Source organism: Lithobates pipiens, unplaced genomic scaffold (assembly GCF_037356315.1).
Source record: "Lithobates pipiens isolate NorthernLeopardFrog02 unplaced genomic scaffold, aLitPip1_a1.2 Scaffold_48, whole genome shotgun sequence".
In the NCBI taxonomy this organism is placed as follows: Eukaryota; Metazoa; Chordata; class Amphibia; order Anura; family Ranidae; genus Lithobates; species Lithobates pipiens.
The window spans coordinates 5,858,598-5,877,761 of NW_027507872.1; the positions used below are offsets into that span (position 1 = coordinate 5,858,598).

Below are 19,164 nucleotides of genomic sequence, written 5' to 3' on the forward strand. Positions count from 1 at the left end.
TACCCCTTAATTTTTTTTTTTTTTACATAGTTTTTTTTTATTTTTCATTGAAACAGAACAAAAAACAAAGAAACAATTAAAGACATTAGGCAGTGGTCACATTATACTGCATGTATAGACAGTGATGTAGACAATACATATCCATCGACATTTCCTTCAAATTAAGGGAAGGGGGAGGATAGGGTGGGAGGTTATATATCAGGTTGTTCACATACTGATTACATTGTCATCATAACATGAAGAGTGGCTTCATCTTTAGCCTTATATACCTGAACCCACGGTGTGTATACCTGTACAGCACTGTCGGCCGTACTGTCCTTAGTAAGTGCTATTAATATGGATTTACAGGTGGGGGATTCAGTCTTCAATGGTTGCCCTTATGGGATGAAGGGGATGTTATTTCCAAGGGATTTTTGTTGGGGGGGGGGGGGGTTGAGCCGATCCACCGAACCAGTGAGAGTTTAGAGAGAGGAGGTAGTATTCGTTGTATCAGGTTTTCGGTATGTATGGCCGAGTGTCGTCACCGGTATTGCTATAAGGTATAAGGTGGTGATCTCTTAACTCTATTTCTTATTCTAGGGCCAGCTGCTCCTCGTGAACCCAGGGTTCCCATATCTTTGCAAATTTTTTAGGACAGTTGCGGCCTAGGTAGGTCAGCTTGTATAGCACTGTGGGGAGAAATAGGCTCTATGCAGGAATTTTAGTTGAGTGAATCTGTCTCTGGCAGATATCATCAAAGGGGGGTACTGCTGGATACCCTACTCCCAGTCATCATCAGCCAGAGAGGGTATATCCCCCTGCCAAACTGAAAATAGCTGTGAGACTTTGGAGGTGTCTAGGCCCGTCAGGACTAAGTAAAGGGTAGATAGAGTTTTGTTCTCTCCCTCCTCTCTCAGCAGCCGCTCCTGGTGGCGTGGAAAACTGGGAAAGATAGGTGTGGCGGAGCTGCAGGTATCTGAAGAACAGGCGTTTGGATAGCCCTTTTTGTTGCGTCAGAACATCAAACGAGAGTAGACTAGCTGGGGACGTTATGTCCGCCAGCGTGGTAATTCCATGACTTGCCCCAGATCACTGGATCCGGAATAGTTTGGAAGCGTGGCAATCGCCGGTTCCCCCATAACGGAGTGCGGGGAGACCAGCTGCCAGACTTCAGGGCCTTGTTCCTGACAGTTTCCCAAGCTCTTAGGGTGGTCTTCATGGAGAGGATGATATTAGGGTTGGATTTAGGTCCTCGATGAATTAGGTTCCTCAGTTCTGAATATGAACCGAGCAAAGCCGCCTCTAATGTTGAGGCAGGGTTTGACGGTTCCTCTGCCAGCCACCAACGTATCGTAATCAGGACCGCAGCCCAGTAATATTTGAGGAAGCAGGGAAGGGCAAGGCCCCACAGCGAGAGAGGCAGCTTAAGGGTAGATTTGGCTATTCTAGGGATGCTACCATTCCAAATAAATGCCATGATCAAGGTGTCTAGTTTGTTAAAAAATGTGTTTGGTATATGTACAGGTGATTGTCTGAAGATATACAAGAATTTATGATTTCCAGGCAGCGCATCTCTGAGTCAGGAGGGACATTATCGGGGTCAGATTTTTTGAAACGTTCTGCTGCTGGGAGAGTCAAACAAGCCCATATACAACAAAATCCGATGAACAATTACAAAACTCTTTCAACAGATAAGCTTTACCTTTGGTGTTGAAAGATTTTTGGCTGTGTTTGATGTACAAGTTTTACAGAGGGCCTGTACATCCCTACCAGTGGTATGAGAACAGGCTTTGCGAGGGGGAATATAACTAGGTTTGATTTTAGTGGGCAATATTTTACTTTTCAATTTTGTGCTCTGCGGTATGTGACCCTGGGCCATTCCAGAATAATGGATTTAAGAAGTGGGTCCTTTAATAGAATATTTCAGTGGTTGGTTAATATTTTTTCCATCTTCCTACATTGGAATTGAAATGTGGTAGTGAACCGAACAGAATGGTTTTCTGGTTCACTAACCACTTTTGGAGGTTTCCCATTAAAGTAATGTTGGAAAGCTTGATTAATCAGGGTCTCAGGATATTCTTTGTCACTGAACTACTTCTTCAATAGTAGGCTTTGATCGGCATAATCATCTTTCATACAGTTCTGTCCTAATCGACAGAACTGGCCTTTATGGAATATTGGTGATCCATTTGGGAAAATGACAGCAATTATGATGCAAGTAAGAATTACACGCAGTGGGTTTAATGTAATTTTTGGAGAAAATGGTGAAGGTTACTTCATTGTGACCTAGCTCCAGGTCTAGAAAAGCTAGCATATTGGGATCAGTAACAAATGTGAAGGACAAACCATCTTGATTGTTATTACAATGATCCACAAATTGGTTGATGGTAACAACGGAACCATCCCAAATTATGATAATGTCATTGATATAGCGACCAAAATGCAATTTTACACAAAAAGGGGTTATTTAAAAAAATATATTGGTTCTCCCAAAAACCCATGGCTAGATTTGTGTATGAAGGTGCAAAATCAGCCCCCATGGCTGTGCCCTGTATTTGTACATAAAAATCACCATAAAAATTAAAATAGTTGTGTGTCAAACAAAATTATGTGGCATCTAAGATAAAAGAGGCCCGATGGGAGTTTATTAATGGATCTTGTGCCAGGGAGTATTCCAGAGCCTGTAGGCCAAAAGTATGGGGGATGGAAGTTTATAATGAGTTGACATCAAGTGAGAGCCAAACATATGTCGGCTCCCACTTATAAGGGGAAAGGAGTTCTAGCAGATGGGTTCTGTCTCTGATATATGACTGCAATTGATGTACAATGGGCTGTAGAAATTGGTCAATATACAGTCACCCTGTGGTGACGCTATCCATCGCAGCCACTATCGGTCTGCCAGGAGGATTTTCAAGATTCTTGTGGACCTTTGGGAGATGGTAAAAAAGGGGACCTGATAAAAGTCTTTAAGAAGAAAAGATTTTTCCATTTTATTAAGGATGTTATTATGAAAGGCCGTTGATACCAAATTATCAATTTCCCTAGCAAAATCAGGGGTGGGATCTTTAGTGATGTTTTTGTATGTAGTACCATTGGAAAACAGTCTCTTAGCCTCACCAACATAGTCACTTTTATTCTATATTACAATCCCTCCACCCTTGTCGGCCAATTTGATGACTGTCATCGGCTTCGATCAGAGCTCCGATCTCTAGGGGGAGAGATTGTTGGTTTTGGTGGTGCTAGAGGACTGGCACAGTTTTTGAAAGTCTGCAAACACCACCCTATAAAAACTCTCTATATACGGACCCTTGGCGTGTGAAGGGTTAAAAATGGACTTGGGCCTAAAGGGTGTGTGGATAACAGGAGGGGAAGTGGCAGAATGTTGTGTAAGAAGATGAATCAGCTCTTCGTCAAACAAGGAATTGTCAATATCCTCAATAGAACTAGTGTCAAATAAAAATAGATCTGACGCAATGGGAGGGGATTGATTATGTTGGGAGAAAAGCACTAGACAGTAAATTTTTTTCTTTGATATGGTACTGTAATATCTTTTCAGGGTCAGATTACGTATATATCTGTTAAGATCCTTGAAAAGAAGAAAAGCATTGGGTTTATTAAGGGGAGCGAAATTTAATCCTCTACTTGAGAGAGAAATGTCAGCAATGGAGATAGTGTAAGAAGATAAATTGAATATTTTTATAGTTTACTCATTTTTAAAGCATTGGGATTGTTTCTTGTTTTGTCCTCCTCTGCAGCCTCTCTGGTGAGCTTTCTTTTTTTTTGTTGTTTTTGGAGGCTGTCTGAGGAGGACTGAGTTCTAATAAAGAAGAAGTAATAGTAGAAGCAAAAGAAGAAGAATCAGTATGGGTGGTAATTGTTGATGGATCAATGTCAGGTATAAATAGGACAGCATTAGTATCTGCAAAGGGATCTTCTGTTATATCCATGGTATTACCAGCAGGATACTGGTGTCAACATTACCAAACGTTATATGGTTAGCAATTGGAGAGATCTGAGCTGGTACAGGAACAGAAGCTGGGGCTAGGGACTGACTGGGCCCAATAAGGCTGTTGGAAGGGTGTTTTCCCGGGGGTCTGTTGTAAAATTGGTTCTGGGCATTTAAAAGATTGGTGTTACTGTATTTACTTTTATGGTTATTGGTCCTAGAGTTCCTATGTTTATTTTGGCCTGTGTTTTTGAGTGGGCCTGAGTGTTGTCTTTTGAACCTCTGATACTTGTTAGAGATTGGTAAACCTGGTAATGATAAGTTCATGAGGGGGAGTGGGAGATTAATACCAGTTGATTGGTAAGGAGGCTGTGGTAGTGAGCAAGGGGAAATTTGATATGAGGGACCCCAAGATCTTGGGCAGATAGGAACGTCATTGTAAAAATGATTTTTGCCTTTTTATTCCATGTGAAAACCTTGTCATTTTTAAAATCATCGAAGTCCCATCTAAATTTTCCAAGTTTCAAACGTAACAGATCATCTTCATCAGTCTTGGTATTTTACTTAAGCAAATCTAGCCATGAATGGGGAATCATAGTAATAATATCTTGTATCAGTAGGTGAACCTCTTGTAGTAATTTATTAAACCTGGATGTTCTGTGGGAGATTTGAATTGTCATCCATTTAGAAGTACAGAACTCAGGAATATCTGCCCATTCTTTTTTATTGTCAACTTCAAGAAATGGACATTCTTTCATGGCCCTCAAACCTCTATGAGAGATTTTAGTGTCAAGGTATTTACTTAAAAATAATGTATCCCACCACTGCTGATTGGTAGTCTGGATAACGCTTTCTAATTGTTTAAATTTCCCATATAACGATTGGCATGTTTTACTAGGCAGAACCAAATCTTGTTGAAAAATGGATAATGGAAGTATGGTATATAAATTATCAAGAACCGCGTATTTATGCTTTTCTATATCATTAATACGATCCATGGCGAAGTATTTAATATATATAAGGATAAAAACTCATTAATATAATATATATATATGTTACAGATATCAATACATATATCCCAATGATTAGGATTGGGGGAATAGATAAAATTGTATGAGAACAGAGGAAGATGGTGAAGGAGAGGTTAAAAGGGGTGAGATGAAGGGGAACTGAGAAAGGGGGAAGATGATGACTGGAGAAATGGAGATCAAGCAGATAAAAAAGCAGATAAAAACCAGAAGATATAAGCCATGTGTGCAGCGCAAAGTAAACAAACAAATAAAACAAGTGGAGTTGCAACAACTAAAACCATAAAAAAGAACGAATAAAAATCTGCAATAAAACTGTAAAATGATCAATCATAGATCTGTGGTCAATCCGTTTTGTTTTATGTACACAGTCTATATAAGTCTATATACGGATGGTGAGAAAGGGTTAAAAGTCCAAAGCAAGAAGCGCTGACATCATATTAGAACAGAAACCATGTTCCAAGGTGAGAGGCGCCTCTGGGTGCAGACGTTTTTAACAAGCTTTAATACAAAGAAATTAGTCAAACTCACATTTCAGCAGAAAGTGATAGGCATAAAAGTATAGACATGGTTATGTCACGGTGACGATCCTGAGTCCTGGGCCTTGTAGTTCCTCTGTCAAAACAGTCTGGTCAGAGAGGTGTCTGGCTTGCCAGTACACCGCAGCGTGCCTACTCAAGAAACGGTGACGTCATCCCCTGCAGCCTGCTGTTCCCTGCGCCTCACGCCTCGTCTCGAGTTTGTCTTCCGGAGCCGGCATAACCATCTTAACGGTGAACACCTCTGACCAGACTGTTTTGACAGAGGAACTACATGGCCCAGTACTCAGGATCGCCATCGTGACATAACCATGTCTATACTTTTATGCCTATCACTTTATGCTGAAATGTGAGTTTGACTAATTTATGTGTATTAAAGCTTGTTAAAAATGTCTACACCAAGAGGCGCCTCTCTCCTTGTTTTTTTGACAAGGGGGCACTCTTTACGTCTAGAGGAAAAGAGATTTAATCTCCAAATACGGAAAGGTTTCTTCACAGTAAGAGCTGTGAAAATGTGGAATAGACTCCCTCCACAGGTGGCTCTGGCCAGCTCAGTAGATTGCTTTAAAAAAAGGCCTGGATTCTTAGTTTTTTTGGAATTTTTGAATTGGATGGACTTATGTATTTTTTTCAACCTGACTAACTATATAATTTAACAATATATTGACCAACCCCTTTCAGGGCATTTTGGAAACTGCATTAAAACAAGCAGGATTATTTATATTATTCCAGTAGCATTAGCTATTTCCTATTCCAGCACGCCTATTGTTCAGATGTTTGATTTTCAGATTTTGTCATGCATATTTCTAAACAATTAATTTTTCCCAGTATTAATATCAACCCAGTTGTCAACATCCAAGACCCTTGGAAATCATGTAGTTTCTTACCACAAAATGACATTTAATTCTTTATCTCAACCCTTTCCACTCAGATTCAAACCCTGGATGAGCAGGACTGGGAGCGTGCTCAGCAGGCCAATGTGCTTGCCAATGTTGCACAAGCATTTGAAGGTGACTTGGATGGCTCTGATGAAGATGACAGAGAGACCATATTTAGCTCAGCGGACCTTCTGTCTCCAAGCGGCCAGACAGATGTGCAGACCCTCGCTATCATGCTACAGGAACAGTTGGAGGCAATCAACAAAGAAATCAAGTATGTAATGATCACTAGTTTAGAATGCTCAATTTCATGCAAAATAAAAATAAAAATTCTAATTCTAATTACACATGGGGGAGCAATGGTCATATTAGTGCACTTTCAACAAAAACAATACGTACTGTCAGTGATACTTTTTTTTTATTTACTCTAATATTCAAATTTTCAGGGTGTATCCCTTTTTTCTAGCGTCCAAGCAATACTAATACACAAAGTTTTAGCAGACTGTTAAGACAATATCAGATAAAATACACACACAAACATACCCAACAATGGTAATTATGGTAAATGGTAAAAATGATAGTTGATAAGAAGGGGATTTCTTTTGTGAGTATTTTTTAGAGCTAAAACATTCATGTCTTACATACAGTGGTCTGGGTGTGAGAAATAATATCCCACAGGTGTGCAGTAATCATTACCGATATGTTATTTAACCACTACTAGTCCGCCTATTTGCTGCGGTAGGGTGGGCCACTGTGCTGGAACATGTACATGTACCTGATCCAGCATTTCTGGGTAGGGGGTGCGCATGACAATGATTTATGGCCAAGACCTGCTGATTGGTGTTGGGAACTTTCAGAACCGGATGGCTGGGGATCTCCCGACGAAGCTCCGGGAACACACTATGACACCATGCACAAGATGAGGTCAAAACATGTTCGCTTTATTCAAATATCAAGCTTATATACAATTAAAACAATAGGAGGTAGACTGTTTGAAACTGGTCTGAACAAGAGTTAAAGTCGTAGGATACATTCCAGCAATGTTTACAAATCAAGATGTTCTCGAAGGGAACTATTTCTGCTGATTAGGCTTGTACGTGCAAACACAATCTCATGGCCATGAGTCATGCATAGTTAGATGAAAAACAGATAAATATATACAGTATAAAATTCTCATTAACCCTTCAATCCCCTCTTATCATAAAAATGATAATTTCTTTCATATTATTTTGGTAATATTTTTGCTCAGGCTTTATAATCAGGTTTATTGATCATTTTGTTAATTTTATTCTTTATAGTTCATACCAAATAGCAATTATACAGGACAAGCATCACCAAAATAACTAAGACAGCAAGTGGGTAGAAAAGATTTTCACTACCTCACTTCCTGTGGGTGAGCATTCTGTGAATACATCATACCAAGAATGATGGGTGTCTTGTGATAACTGAGTAATGACTGCTTTATGTTTACCCCTCATGATTGTAGTTTTTACAATTGCCTGATGTACGGTCAGATTATGTTTTAAGATGTTGCAAATATTTCTTTGCTTTTTGAGCATCTCTACGATTAGGCCTATAGGTAGGGAAAATAGGATTTTTATAACAGCTTACCTGTAAAATCCTTTTCTTTTGAGGTACATCACAGAACACAGAGACTCAGTAATTAGTGATGGGTTATAGGGTATCACTGGGTGATTGGACACTGGCACACCCTAGACAGGAAGTTCAATCCCTCATATAACCCCTCCCCCTACTGGAGGTACCTCAGTTTTGTAGCAAAGCAATATAAGTGTATTAGAAGATTGGAGGGACCTCTGTGTCCTGTGATGTACCTCAAAAGAAAAGGATTTTACAGGTAAGCTGTTATAAAAATCCTAATTTCTTTCTCGTACATCACTGGACACAGAGACTCAGTAATTACTAATGGGATGTCCCAGAGCAAAGCTATCTGAGTGGAAGGGAACCACACAACATAGGGTGTAATCAGACCTCAGAACCCTGTACTGCTGCCTGCAGCAAACTACGCCCAAAGGCGATATCCTCATGCCTTCTCACATCCACCTGATAAAATTTGGTGAATGTATGAACTGATGACCAGGTTGCGACCTTGCAGATTTGAGCCATGAAGGCCTGGTGATGCACTGCCCACGAAGCACTAATAGTCCTAGTGGAGTGTGCCTTGATTTGAAAAGGTGGAATCTTTCGCTTCAAACCATAAGCTTGAACAATTATTTGTCTAATCCATTTAGCAATGGTAGATTTTGACACTGCCTGTCCTCTCTTAGGACCCTCTGGTAATACGAACAAAATATGAGTTTTGCGAACCTGAGCAGTCGCTTCCCGATAGGCTTTGCCTGCTCTCACTACATCCAAAGAATGTAGTGACTTCCCTTCCATAGAGCAGGGATGTCACTACATCCAAAGAATGTAGTGACTTCCCTTCCATAGAGCAGGGATTTGGAAAAAAGGAAGGCAGAACAATATCTTGGTTTAGATGAAAACCTGAGACCACCTTCGGTAGAAAACTAAGATGAGGGTGTAACACCACTCTATCCTTGTGCATTATCAGATACGGTTCTTTACAAGAGAGGGCAGCTAATTCTAATACTCTTCTGGCAGAAGAAATAGCCACCAGAAAAATGAATTTCCTTGTCAACAGAACTAAGGGAATTTGATGTATCGGTTCAAAAGACTGCTTCTGTAAAGCTGAAAGAACCACATTCAAATCCCAGGGGCTCAGAGGTGCCCTAACTGGAGGATTAAGTCGCGTTAGCCCTTGTATAAAGCTTCGGACCAAAGAATGCGAAGCAAGTTGACGTTGAAACAGAACCGATAAGGCCGAGACTTGGCCCTTGATGGTACTCAAGGCCAGTTTCATCTCTAACCCATTTTGCAGAAATTCGAGGATTCTGCTTATGACGTACTTTCTGGGGTGCCAACCCCTGGATTCACACCAGGAGACATATGCTTTCCAGACTCTGTGATAAATCATTCTGGAAGCTGGCTTTCTTGCATTAATCAAGGTAGATATCACAGGGCCTGAAAGCCCACGATTCTTCAGAATGTGGGTTTCAATAGCCAAACCGTAAAATTTTGCGTTTGTAAGGTAGGATGGAATACTGTTCCCTTGGATAGCAGGTCTGGATGGGACGGTAGGGTCCAAGGAGAGCCTACTGCCATCTTCACTATTTCTGCATACCAAGCTCTTCTGGGCCACGCTGGGGCCACCAGAAGCACCGACTTCTTTTCCTGCCTGATCCTGCAAAGGAGTCTTGGCAGTAGCAGAATAGGAGGAAATGCATAAATCAGAGAGAACTGGTGCCACAGAGTTACCAACGCATCTGTCCCGCATGAGAGAGGATCCCTCATTCTTGACACAAAGTTGTTGATCTTGTTGTTGAACCTGGATGCAAAGAGATCTACATCCGGAACTCCTCCATCTCTGGCATATGGCCAAGAAGACGTCAGGGTGAAGAGACCATTCCCCTGGGACTAATTGCTGGCGGCTCAAGTAGTCCGCCTTCCAGTTCTCTACCCCCGGAATGAAGACTGCCGATATGCATGGCACATGTCTTTCTGCCCAGATTAAGATCTGGTTTACTTCTCTCTGAGCTGCACGACTCTTGGTGCCCCCTTGATGATTGATATAAGCCACTGCTGTGGCATTGTTGGACTGGATCCTGACAGGGCAACCCTGCAACCTGAGTGTCCAGGCTTTTAGGGCTAGATATGCCGCACGGATCTCCAGAATGTTGATGGGTAAGGCCCTGCCGGTCTTGGACCATCTCCCTTGGACAGTCGACTGCTCTAGGACTGTCCCCCAACCCGAAAGACTGGCATCTGTTGTTACCACTGTCCAGGTAACTGGAAAAAAGGATTTTCCTTTCCGCAGATTTTCGGGTATCAACCACCAGCTGAGGCTCCGACGCATTGTAGGGGACAGATGCATCGGAAAATCTAACGCGTGAACCTTCTTGTTCCAGGCTGATGGGATACTGTTTTGCAGCAACCTTGAATGAAACTGAGCGTAGGGAACTGCTTCGAATGAAGCCACCATCTTTCCTAACAACCTCATACAAAGACGAATTGAAGGACCCTTCTTTGCCCTGACTACCTGAATCAGTTCTCTTATAGCACTGATCTTTGCTTAGGGTAGGGATACTCTCTGCTGGGCTGTATCCATGACCAGACCCTAATACTCTAGTCTTCTTACTGGTTTTAAAGAAGACTTCTCTAATTTGAGGACCCAACCTAAGCATTTTAGGTAGTTGATGGTGGTGACCAAATTTTGGTCCAGGCGGGCTACCGACCGGTCTATCAAGAGCAAGTAGTCTAGGTATGCTATTGTTATACCTTGGGCCCTTAGTCTGGCCAGAGGAGGGGTCAAGATCTTTGTAAACACCCGAGGTGCAGTAGCTAGCCCGAAAGGCAGAGCTACAAATTGAAGTGGCGTTTTTCTATTTCGAAACGCAGGAATTTTTGATGAGCAGGGAAAATAGGTACATGCAGGTACACATCCTTGATGTCTATTGACGCCAGAAGTTCTCCTCCTTGCAAGATGGATACCACCGATCGGATCGATTCCATTCTTCTTTGAGATCTAGAATGGGTCTGACATCTCCATTTGGCTTTGGTACTGTGAAAAGGTTTGAATAAAACCCCATTCCCTGCTCTTGCATGGGAACTACCATGATAACTTTTTGCGACAATAGTCGCTCCAACGATAGGAGGAGAGACTTCTTTTTCTCTGGGTCTCTGGGTACATTTGATCTGAGGAAACAAGGAGAAGGGAATTCTCGGAATTCTAGTTTGTAACCTAGAGTTATTGTGGAGACCACCCATTTGTCCTGAAATTCCTCCTGCCAGTAGTCTTCCCCCCCCACTCGAGTGAGCGGGGGCCCCCTTCATAAGGAGGTCTTAGCGTTTTGTCTTGAAGACCTTCTCCCCCAGGACTTCTTTTGTCCCTCGGGTTGACTCTGAGTTTTAACCTTTGAGCCTGACAGAAGAGACTGTCATGACTGCCTGGAGGCTGATGACCCTGGCACTGGAGAAAGCACCTGTTTAAAGGAGGGACGTTTACTCCTTTCCTTGACTGGTAAAAGAGTGCTTTTCCCACTAGAGATCCTTTGGATATAATTGTCTAAACCCTCTCCAAACAGTTTTGCACCACGAAAGGGAAATCCCGACAGGAGTTTCTTACATGGTGATTCGGCTGACCAATTTTTCAGCCATAAGATTCTACGCATGTGTACCAACCCAAGCGTAAGGCGAGAGGTCTGAAGGATAGAATCTCTGATAGCATCAACAGCAAAACACAAAGCCGCTGGTAGGTTAGCTAACACCCGGGTTTGCTGTTCAGGTAAAGCTTTAAGCACCTGTTTAACATGGTCTCTCAAATATTAACAGACTCCAATTGCTGCCACTGCAGGCTGAGCTACTGAACCTGCCAAGGAGAAAAAGTTTTTTAATAGGAATTCCATTTTCTTATCAGTTGGACCCCTAAGCATCTGAGTGTTGTCAACAGGACAAGTCAGGCTTTTGTTTACGGAGGAAATGGCGGCGTCAACTGCCGGTATACCCCACATCTTAATAAAGTGTAGAACTTTTTTTAGGAGGAAAAAAATGTTTATCTGGGTGATCCCACTCAGAATAGATAAGCTTTTCCAGTAAACCATGAACAGGAAAGGCATGTGCAGTTTGAGGAGGCTTCAGTGAACCCAGAGAAGAAGTGGGTTCTTTAACTGACTCAGGTACGGGTAACTTAAATGGGGAATGGACCAATCCAGCAAGAATTTGCACCAACATCTTCTCATACTGAGAAGCTGAAGAGGGCCCTTCTCCACTAGATTCCTCAGAAGTGGATCAGTCTCCTCCCAATCCTCTGAGGGGGATTCCTCTCCTTTATCCCAGAGTTCCTCACTCTGAGGGTCCTGGGTGATAGGGAGGGGCCTAGTGCGTTTTCTTCCACTGAGTGAAGATGCGATTAAGGCCACTAATCTTTCCTCTAAACCATTTATGGTTGAGGAAAAAACCTCCTGTGTAATCTATACAGGGGCTGAAGTGCCACAAGCAGCTGCAGCCCCTGACCCCGATGGCTCTCCCTGGCCAGCCTCCCTGGGTCCTGCAGGGGGGGGAAGGTGCTGCAGAGGGGGGTCCTCAGAGCCTGAAGGAGACCCCTTTGAGCCCCTATTCTTCGGGGTACTTGTACCTCTTCTACCCATAGTGCAAAGCAATAAAAGGTAGAGGTACCACAAAAAAATGCACTGACTGCTGAGCACTGTAGTTCAGCAATTGCCGCTGTTACCAAGACTCAGTCTGGTGCCTAAGTAAATGCTGCCTGGGAATGCCTGTGTCCTCCACACTCACATGCACCTGTCAGCTCTGTGTCCCTCCATAGACTGTGTGCATCTGAAAAAGAGTGCACTTTAAAGCCTGTGTAGCCTAGTGCTACGCCCCCTCCTCCGACCACTTCCACCCGTCCACGCTCGTTTTTTTAAAAACGAGCGTTTCCCGCACGAGCAGAGGCTCTAACCTTGCTGACAAGCATGGAGGGGAGGCTGGGGCAGAGGAAAGTGAAGGGCTGGTGGACGTGAAGCCGCTGTAATGGAAAACGGGGGTGGACGGCGGCAGGTGGTGCGGTATGTCACTTTGAATGGATCCGGTTGCATAGCTTGCCCCAGTAAGGATATTCCAGTGGTGCTCAGCACAGCACATCTTTACTTGTGACCAACACCTAAGACACTGGCTAAAAAACTGTGGTTTCTCCAGTAGGGGGAGGGGTTATATGGGTGTATGAACTTCTTGTCTAGGGTGTGCCACTGTCCAATCACCTAGTGATACCCTATAACCCATCAGTAATTACTGAGTCTCTGTGTCCCGTGATGTACAAGAAAGAAAAATCACCTATTGGGGGTGCGTCTGGTCTCCAGTAGATACTTTGAAAGTGTTCTGTGACTCCTAGCACATAGATTTGTTTATGCCAATACAACAATGAACTATGATTATATATATATATATATATATATATATATATATATATATATATATATATATATATATATATATATATATATATATATATATATATATATATAATTTACTCCTACTTCAGTTGCCAAGCATGCCTGTTGTTGGTCTACTTCCAAAAACGCATTATAGCCTTGTGGGTACAAAGTCCAGGTGCACATGTTGGCATCTGGCCTAGATAATAGACACGGTTCAGACACTGGAGACCTATGTTTACAAATAAGGCCCTATCAGTCTTTCTGGCAGTCAGCTAAGCTATAAGTGTTGTTTGAACCTACAGCTATATAAGATCCATCATACTTTGGTTCCCACCATGCAACAGTATTAGTGATTACATCTGGCAAAGGGATAGGGAGAGTAAAAGGATTTTCACATAGTGACTAAATAATATAATAATAATCTCTAGGCACAAACACCTTATAATGTCCTACACAATAAAAACTAGATATCTTGGTAAATATCTTGGTATGACACACCCTGTCCTGAGGGAAAGACATCACCCACTAATCTACAGGAATCTTGAAAAGGGACCTCAGCTGTCTGGTACCTGGGGACACGAGTCTGGTCTCTAGCATATCTCTCTGTTGACTCATCCAAAGGAACCTTACGGCATACATGGTCCAATTTGCAAGAGTCACCATAGATTTGTCCAGATTCAACTGTGCCAACTGGAGCATCAAGAGCATAGGGCTACAGTCACTCAATATGTGGAGAGCATCCACACTATCCTTTCCAGCAGCTGCAAGTTTATTTCTGACAATTTCTAAATGATTACCATTCATGACTCCAAGGGTGGTTCCTGTTCCTCCCAGGAGTGTGTTATACCAGGCTCTTTTCTTTCTGTTATGTGAACTAGGATTGCAGGTAAATACATTGTGTGTGGAAATGTTGAAAGTTACTTGGATTTCTTCATTAGACAAAGGGGTGTTAGCACAGGTACTAGCTATAGGTTCATGGGGGTTATTATTTACTTTAGTTTTAGTTAAATATTTAGCACATACATATGCAACAGCAAAATATGTGCTATTAGTAATTTCTAAATCATTGGTTTTAAGTATACTGGAGTCTATGGGCCATATCACGGAGGACCCGGTCCATTTAGCTTTCCTTCTTATATGGATTCTTGCCCCCTTTTTTATATAAAGGGGAAGAAAGAGGGTGAGTGTGATTCCACTTTTTCCAGTGATAAGATGTTAGATTGCTGGTAACATTCATCACACATGTTGAAACATGAGTGAATAACACAATTATTTCTGGCTTTATACCTGTTTGCAACACTATCCGGTCAAGGGCTACCGTAGCATTAATAACTACACATGAGAGATTAGGCAAAGAAGTAAAATGTCCCTGTGTTCGGGCTACATAACTCTTCACCCATCCCACTTCTGACACCAACGTTGTTTGGGACGTTCCGAACCGGACGGCTGGGGAACTTCTGACAGAGGTCCAGGAACACACAATGACACAATCACACAAACAAGATGAGGTCAAAACATGTTTGGTTTATTCAAGGGAAATCCTGGGCTTATATACGGTTAAAACAATAGGAGGTAGACCATTTGAAACTGGTCTGAACAAGAGTTAAAGTCATATGATACATTTCAGCAGTGTTTACAAGTCAAGATGTTCTTGAAGGGAACTATTTCTGCTGATTAGGCTTGTTCGTTCAAACACGATCTCATGGCTATGAGTCATTCATAGGTGAAAAACAGAGAAATATATACAGCATAAAAACATCATCGACCCTTCAATTGGCTTAGTGAATCACTGTACAAAGCCCTGTGTTTACTAACAACACAGGGCTCTGTACACAGAGCAGTTATTTGGCTATGTTTTCTTGATGCAAAGCAGGGAGAGAAAAAGCCACATCTATTGGTAAAAGCGGCACACATTACTCATTAGGCACACAGTTAAACCTTTGATTGCCCCCAGATGTTTACCCCTTCCCTGCTAGTGTCATTAGTGAATAACACTATTACTCCCGGCTTTATACCTGTTTGCAACACTATCTGGTCAAGGGGTACGGTAGCATTTATAACTACACATGAGTTATTAGGCAAACAAGTAAAATTTCCCTGTGTGTGGGCAAAATCATTCTTCACCCATCCTATAAACCCTTCTTCTGTTACACTGGAGCCTGTACCCAGTACTCCTAAAGTGTCATGTATTGAAAATATTTTCACATCTCTTTTTTGCATTTGGTGTGATTTATTCATAGTGTTATAAGCAACAGTATGTGTCTGTCAGAAACCATGAACCAGACTGAGACAGAAGTACAGTAAAATCACACTTGTTAATAAAAAGAAAAAGGTAAATAGAGTAAATGTGGTCAAAGCATAGCCAGAGTCTAGTAACTGGATCAGGTAGTCAGCCAAGCCAGAGTTCAGTAGCCAGATCGGGTAATCAGCCAAGCCAGAGTTCAGTAGCCAGATTGGGTAATCAGCCAAGCCAGAGTTCAGTAGCCAGATCGAGTAATCAGCCAAGCCAGAGTTCAGTAACCAGATCGAGTAATCAGCCAAGCCAGAGTTCAGTAACCAGATCGGGTAATCAGCCAAGCCAGAAGTCAGGGATCCAAGTAGAGGAACAGCAAGCAGGATAAGGAGCCAGAAGGGATGTCGGAAAAGACTGTCTTTAAACAGGAATGCAGGAGATGATTTCTTGTAATGTGACCAAGATGAAGGCAGAAATGAAGTGAGCTGGAGATCTATAAGTAGGCAGGACCGACGAGCTCCACAACAGCTGGTAAACTGTGGAGAGAGATGAGAGCTGGCAATTAGCTGACATCTGAGCGGCCAGCTCAGAGAAGGAAGGCCTGAGCCAGTCCTGACAGTACCCCCCTCCTCAAACGACCCCTCCCCCTTGGAGGACCACCAGGCTTGAGGGGAAAATGTCTATGGAAATCACGGAGGAGGGCAGGAGCATGTATGTCCAAGGATGAGACCCAGGAGCGTTCCTCTGGACCGTACCCCTTCCAATGCACCAGGTACTGTATGCGCCCATGGAACCTACAGGAGTCAACAATGGATTGTTCCTCATACTCCTCATGGTTCACAGCCTGTATAGGGTGAGGACATGGCACCAAGGTGGTAAAGCGGTTGCAGACCAATGGTATCAATAAGGAGACATGAAACACATTTCAGATGCCATTACTAGGAGGAAGGTCCAACGCGTAAGCCACTGGGATAATCCTGCAAAGGATACGGAAAGGCCCAATAAACCAAGGTGCGAACTTCAGTGAGGGAACACGAAGTCAGAGGTTGCAAGATGACAGCCAGATCCTGTCCCCAACCTGGTAGGAAGGCGCAGGCAGGTGTCTGCGGTCAGCATGGAGTCTCTACCGATCATTAGCATGACGCAAAGCTTCCTGGACTTATGCCCAAGTGGAACGAAGACCACGGAGATGCTCCTCTAGCGCAGGAATGCTCTGAGGAACAAACAAGTCAGGCAACATGGAAGGTTGGAAACCATAATTTGCCATAAACTGAGAAAATCAGAAAGCAGAATTCAAGGCACTGTTGTGAGCAAACTCTGCCCATGGTAATAGGCGTGTCCAGTTGTGATGGTCAGAAATATAGCAAAGTAGGAATAGCTCCGAGGACCGATTGGCTCGTTCTGCGACCCCATTAGACTGCGGGTGATACGCAGAGGAGAAAGCAAGCTGAATTCCCAACTTGGGAGTTGGGTAACTCCACAATGATATCCATAGAGAGGTGGGTCCAGTGCCTCTCTCCATTGTGTATGGGTTGTAGGAGGCCCACTGGAAGGTGGCGTGGAGTCTTACTCTGAGCACACACGGAACAGGCAGCTACGAATTCAGTTACATCAGCCTGTAGACTAGGCCACCAGAATTGTTGGGAAATGGCCCAAACAAGTTGATTCTTGGGTGGCCAGCTGCCTTGGGAGAATGTTAAGTCTGGAGCACGGCAGTACGGAGACTCTCTGGGACAAAGCAGCGGTCACACAGTTTCTCGGGAGGACCATGGACCAGAGCAGCAAGAATTTTGTCACCCAAAGGAGAAGACTGGTGTGAACCACGGCCAGAATACGATCAGGAGGAATGACAGGAATGGGAACCAACTCCAAATCGGAAGTGGAGGAAAATTGTCGTGACAAGGTGTCAACCCTTACATTCTTAGTACCGGGTAAGAATGAGACAATGTCATTAAAACTCGACAAGAAAGGAGCCCATCACGCCCTTCTGGGAGAGAGGCGCTTAGCCTCAGACAAGAATGTGAGATTCTTATGCCCTGTACACGCGGTCGGACATTCCGACGACAAAATCCGTCTGATTTTTTCAGAAATTACAAATAAACTTCCGATAATAGTTGGCAAAGCCCAGGAAACGCTGCAGAGGACGTAAAGCCACAGGTCGGGGGCACTGTAGGACTGCCGAAAGTTTCTCTGGGTCCATTGAAAAACCAGCAGTGGAAATTACATAGCCCAGGAATTGAACCTGTTCACAATGGAACACGCACTTCTCCAGTTTACAATAGAGACTGTTTTCTCTTAGTTTCTGAAGCACACGACAGACATCTGTGTGTGTGGTGGCTCTCCAGGGACTTGGAAAATATGAGGATATCATCGAGATAAACCACCACACATAACTGCAACAAATCTCAGGACATCGTTAATAAATTCCGTAAAACTGCCGGAACGTTACAAAGGCCAAAATGCATTACAAGGTACTCATAATGCCCTATTCTGGTATTAAACACAGTTTTCCACTCGTCACCCTCCTTAATCCTCAGGAGATTGTATGCCCCTCTCAAATCAAGCTTCGTGAAAACCGTTGCACCCTTGAGGCAGTCAAATTACTCTGTAATCAATGGGATTGGGTAGGCATTCTTAATCGTGAAATGATCAATACAAGGTCTCAGTACACCGCTCTTCTTCACAAAGAAGAAACCAGCACCAGCAGGAGATGAGGGTTTGCAGATGAAACCTAGAGAAAGTGTGTCTGCAACATACTCCTCCATGGCCTTATCTTCCAAGACCGACAAAGGGTAAACCTGGCCACACGGGGTATGGCACCAGGTTGAAGGTCAATTGCACAATCATAAGGCTGGTGTGGAGGCAAACTAACGGCTTGGCCTTTGTCAAAGTCATCGTTAAAATTGCGGTACTCCTTCGGCAGGGAGGAGAGTGAAGAGGTGCACAGGACCTTGGCTACCTTCTGGAAGCATGTCTCACTGCATTGTGGTGACCAGGAGAGAACCTCAGCATGGAGCCAATCAAAAGAGGGGTTGTGCCTCCGTAACCAAGGATAACCAATAACCAGCAAAAACCTAGGTGAGGAAATAACTTGGAATTGGATTATCTAATGGTGAAGATCCCTTATGGCCATGGAGAACGGAACTGTCTCATGAGACATATGGGCAGGCTGTAGAGGTCTCCTGTCAAGAGCCTCAATAATAAGTGGATTGTCACGCAGCTGCAGGGGAATCGAGTGCTGCGATACAAAGGCAGCATCAGTGAACAGGCCTGCAGCCCCAGAGTCAATAAGAGCCTTTATCTTGATGGACGACTCCTAAACCGAAACCAGGGGCCTATCCTTCCGGATAACTGGGGATGAAACAACGCTAGCCTAAGGTCTGTCCATGACAGGACCTCAAGGTTTGGGCGTTCCCTGGACGGGTAGGACAAGACTTCCAAAAGTGACCTGCCTGGCCACAAAGGCACAATCTCTCCCTCCTCCTAAAGGCTCTCTCATCTGCAGAGAGACACGTGAAGCCCAAATGCATGGGTTCATCTTCACTGGTCAACTCGGT

At 43.3% G+C, this 19,164-nt stretch overlaps 1 protein-coding gene across 2 annotated transcripts in view; it reads left to right on the plus strand.

Annotated features, from left to right (window-relative positions):
• PPFIA3 (PPFI scaffold protein A3) overlaps positions 1–19,164 on the plus strand; it is a gene marked incomplete at its 3' end in the record, with an annotated part of 942,579 nt that overhangs the window by 821,553 nt on the left and 101,862 nt on the right. Inside the window, 1 exon segment of one of the 2 annotated variants that reach the window (XM_077467171.1) lies at positions 6,445–6,644. In XM_077467171.1, the coding sequence (XP_077323297.1) occupies positions 6,445–6,644 (200 nt within the window). 2 annotated transcript variants of the gene reach the window in all.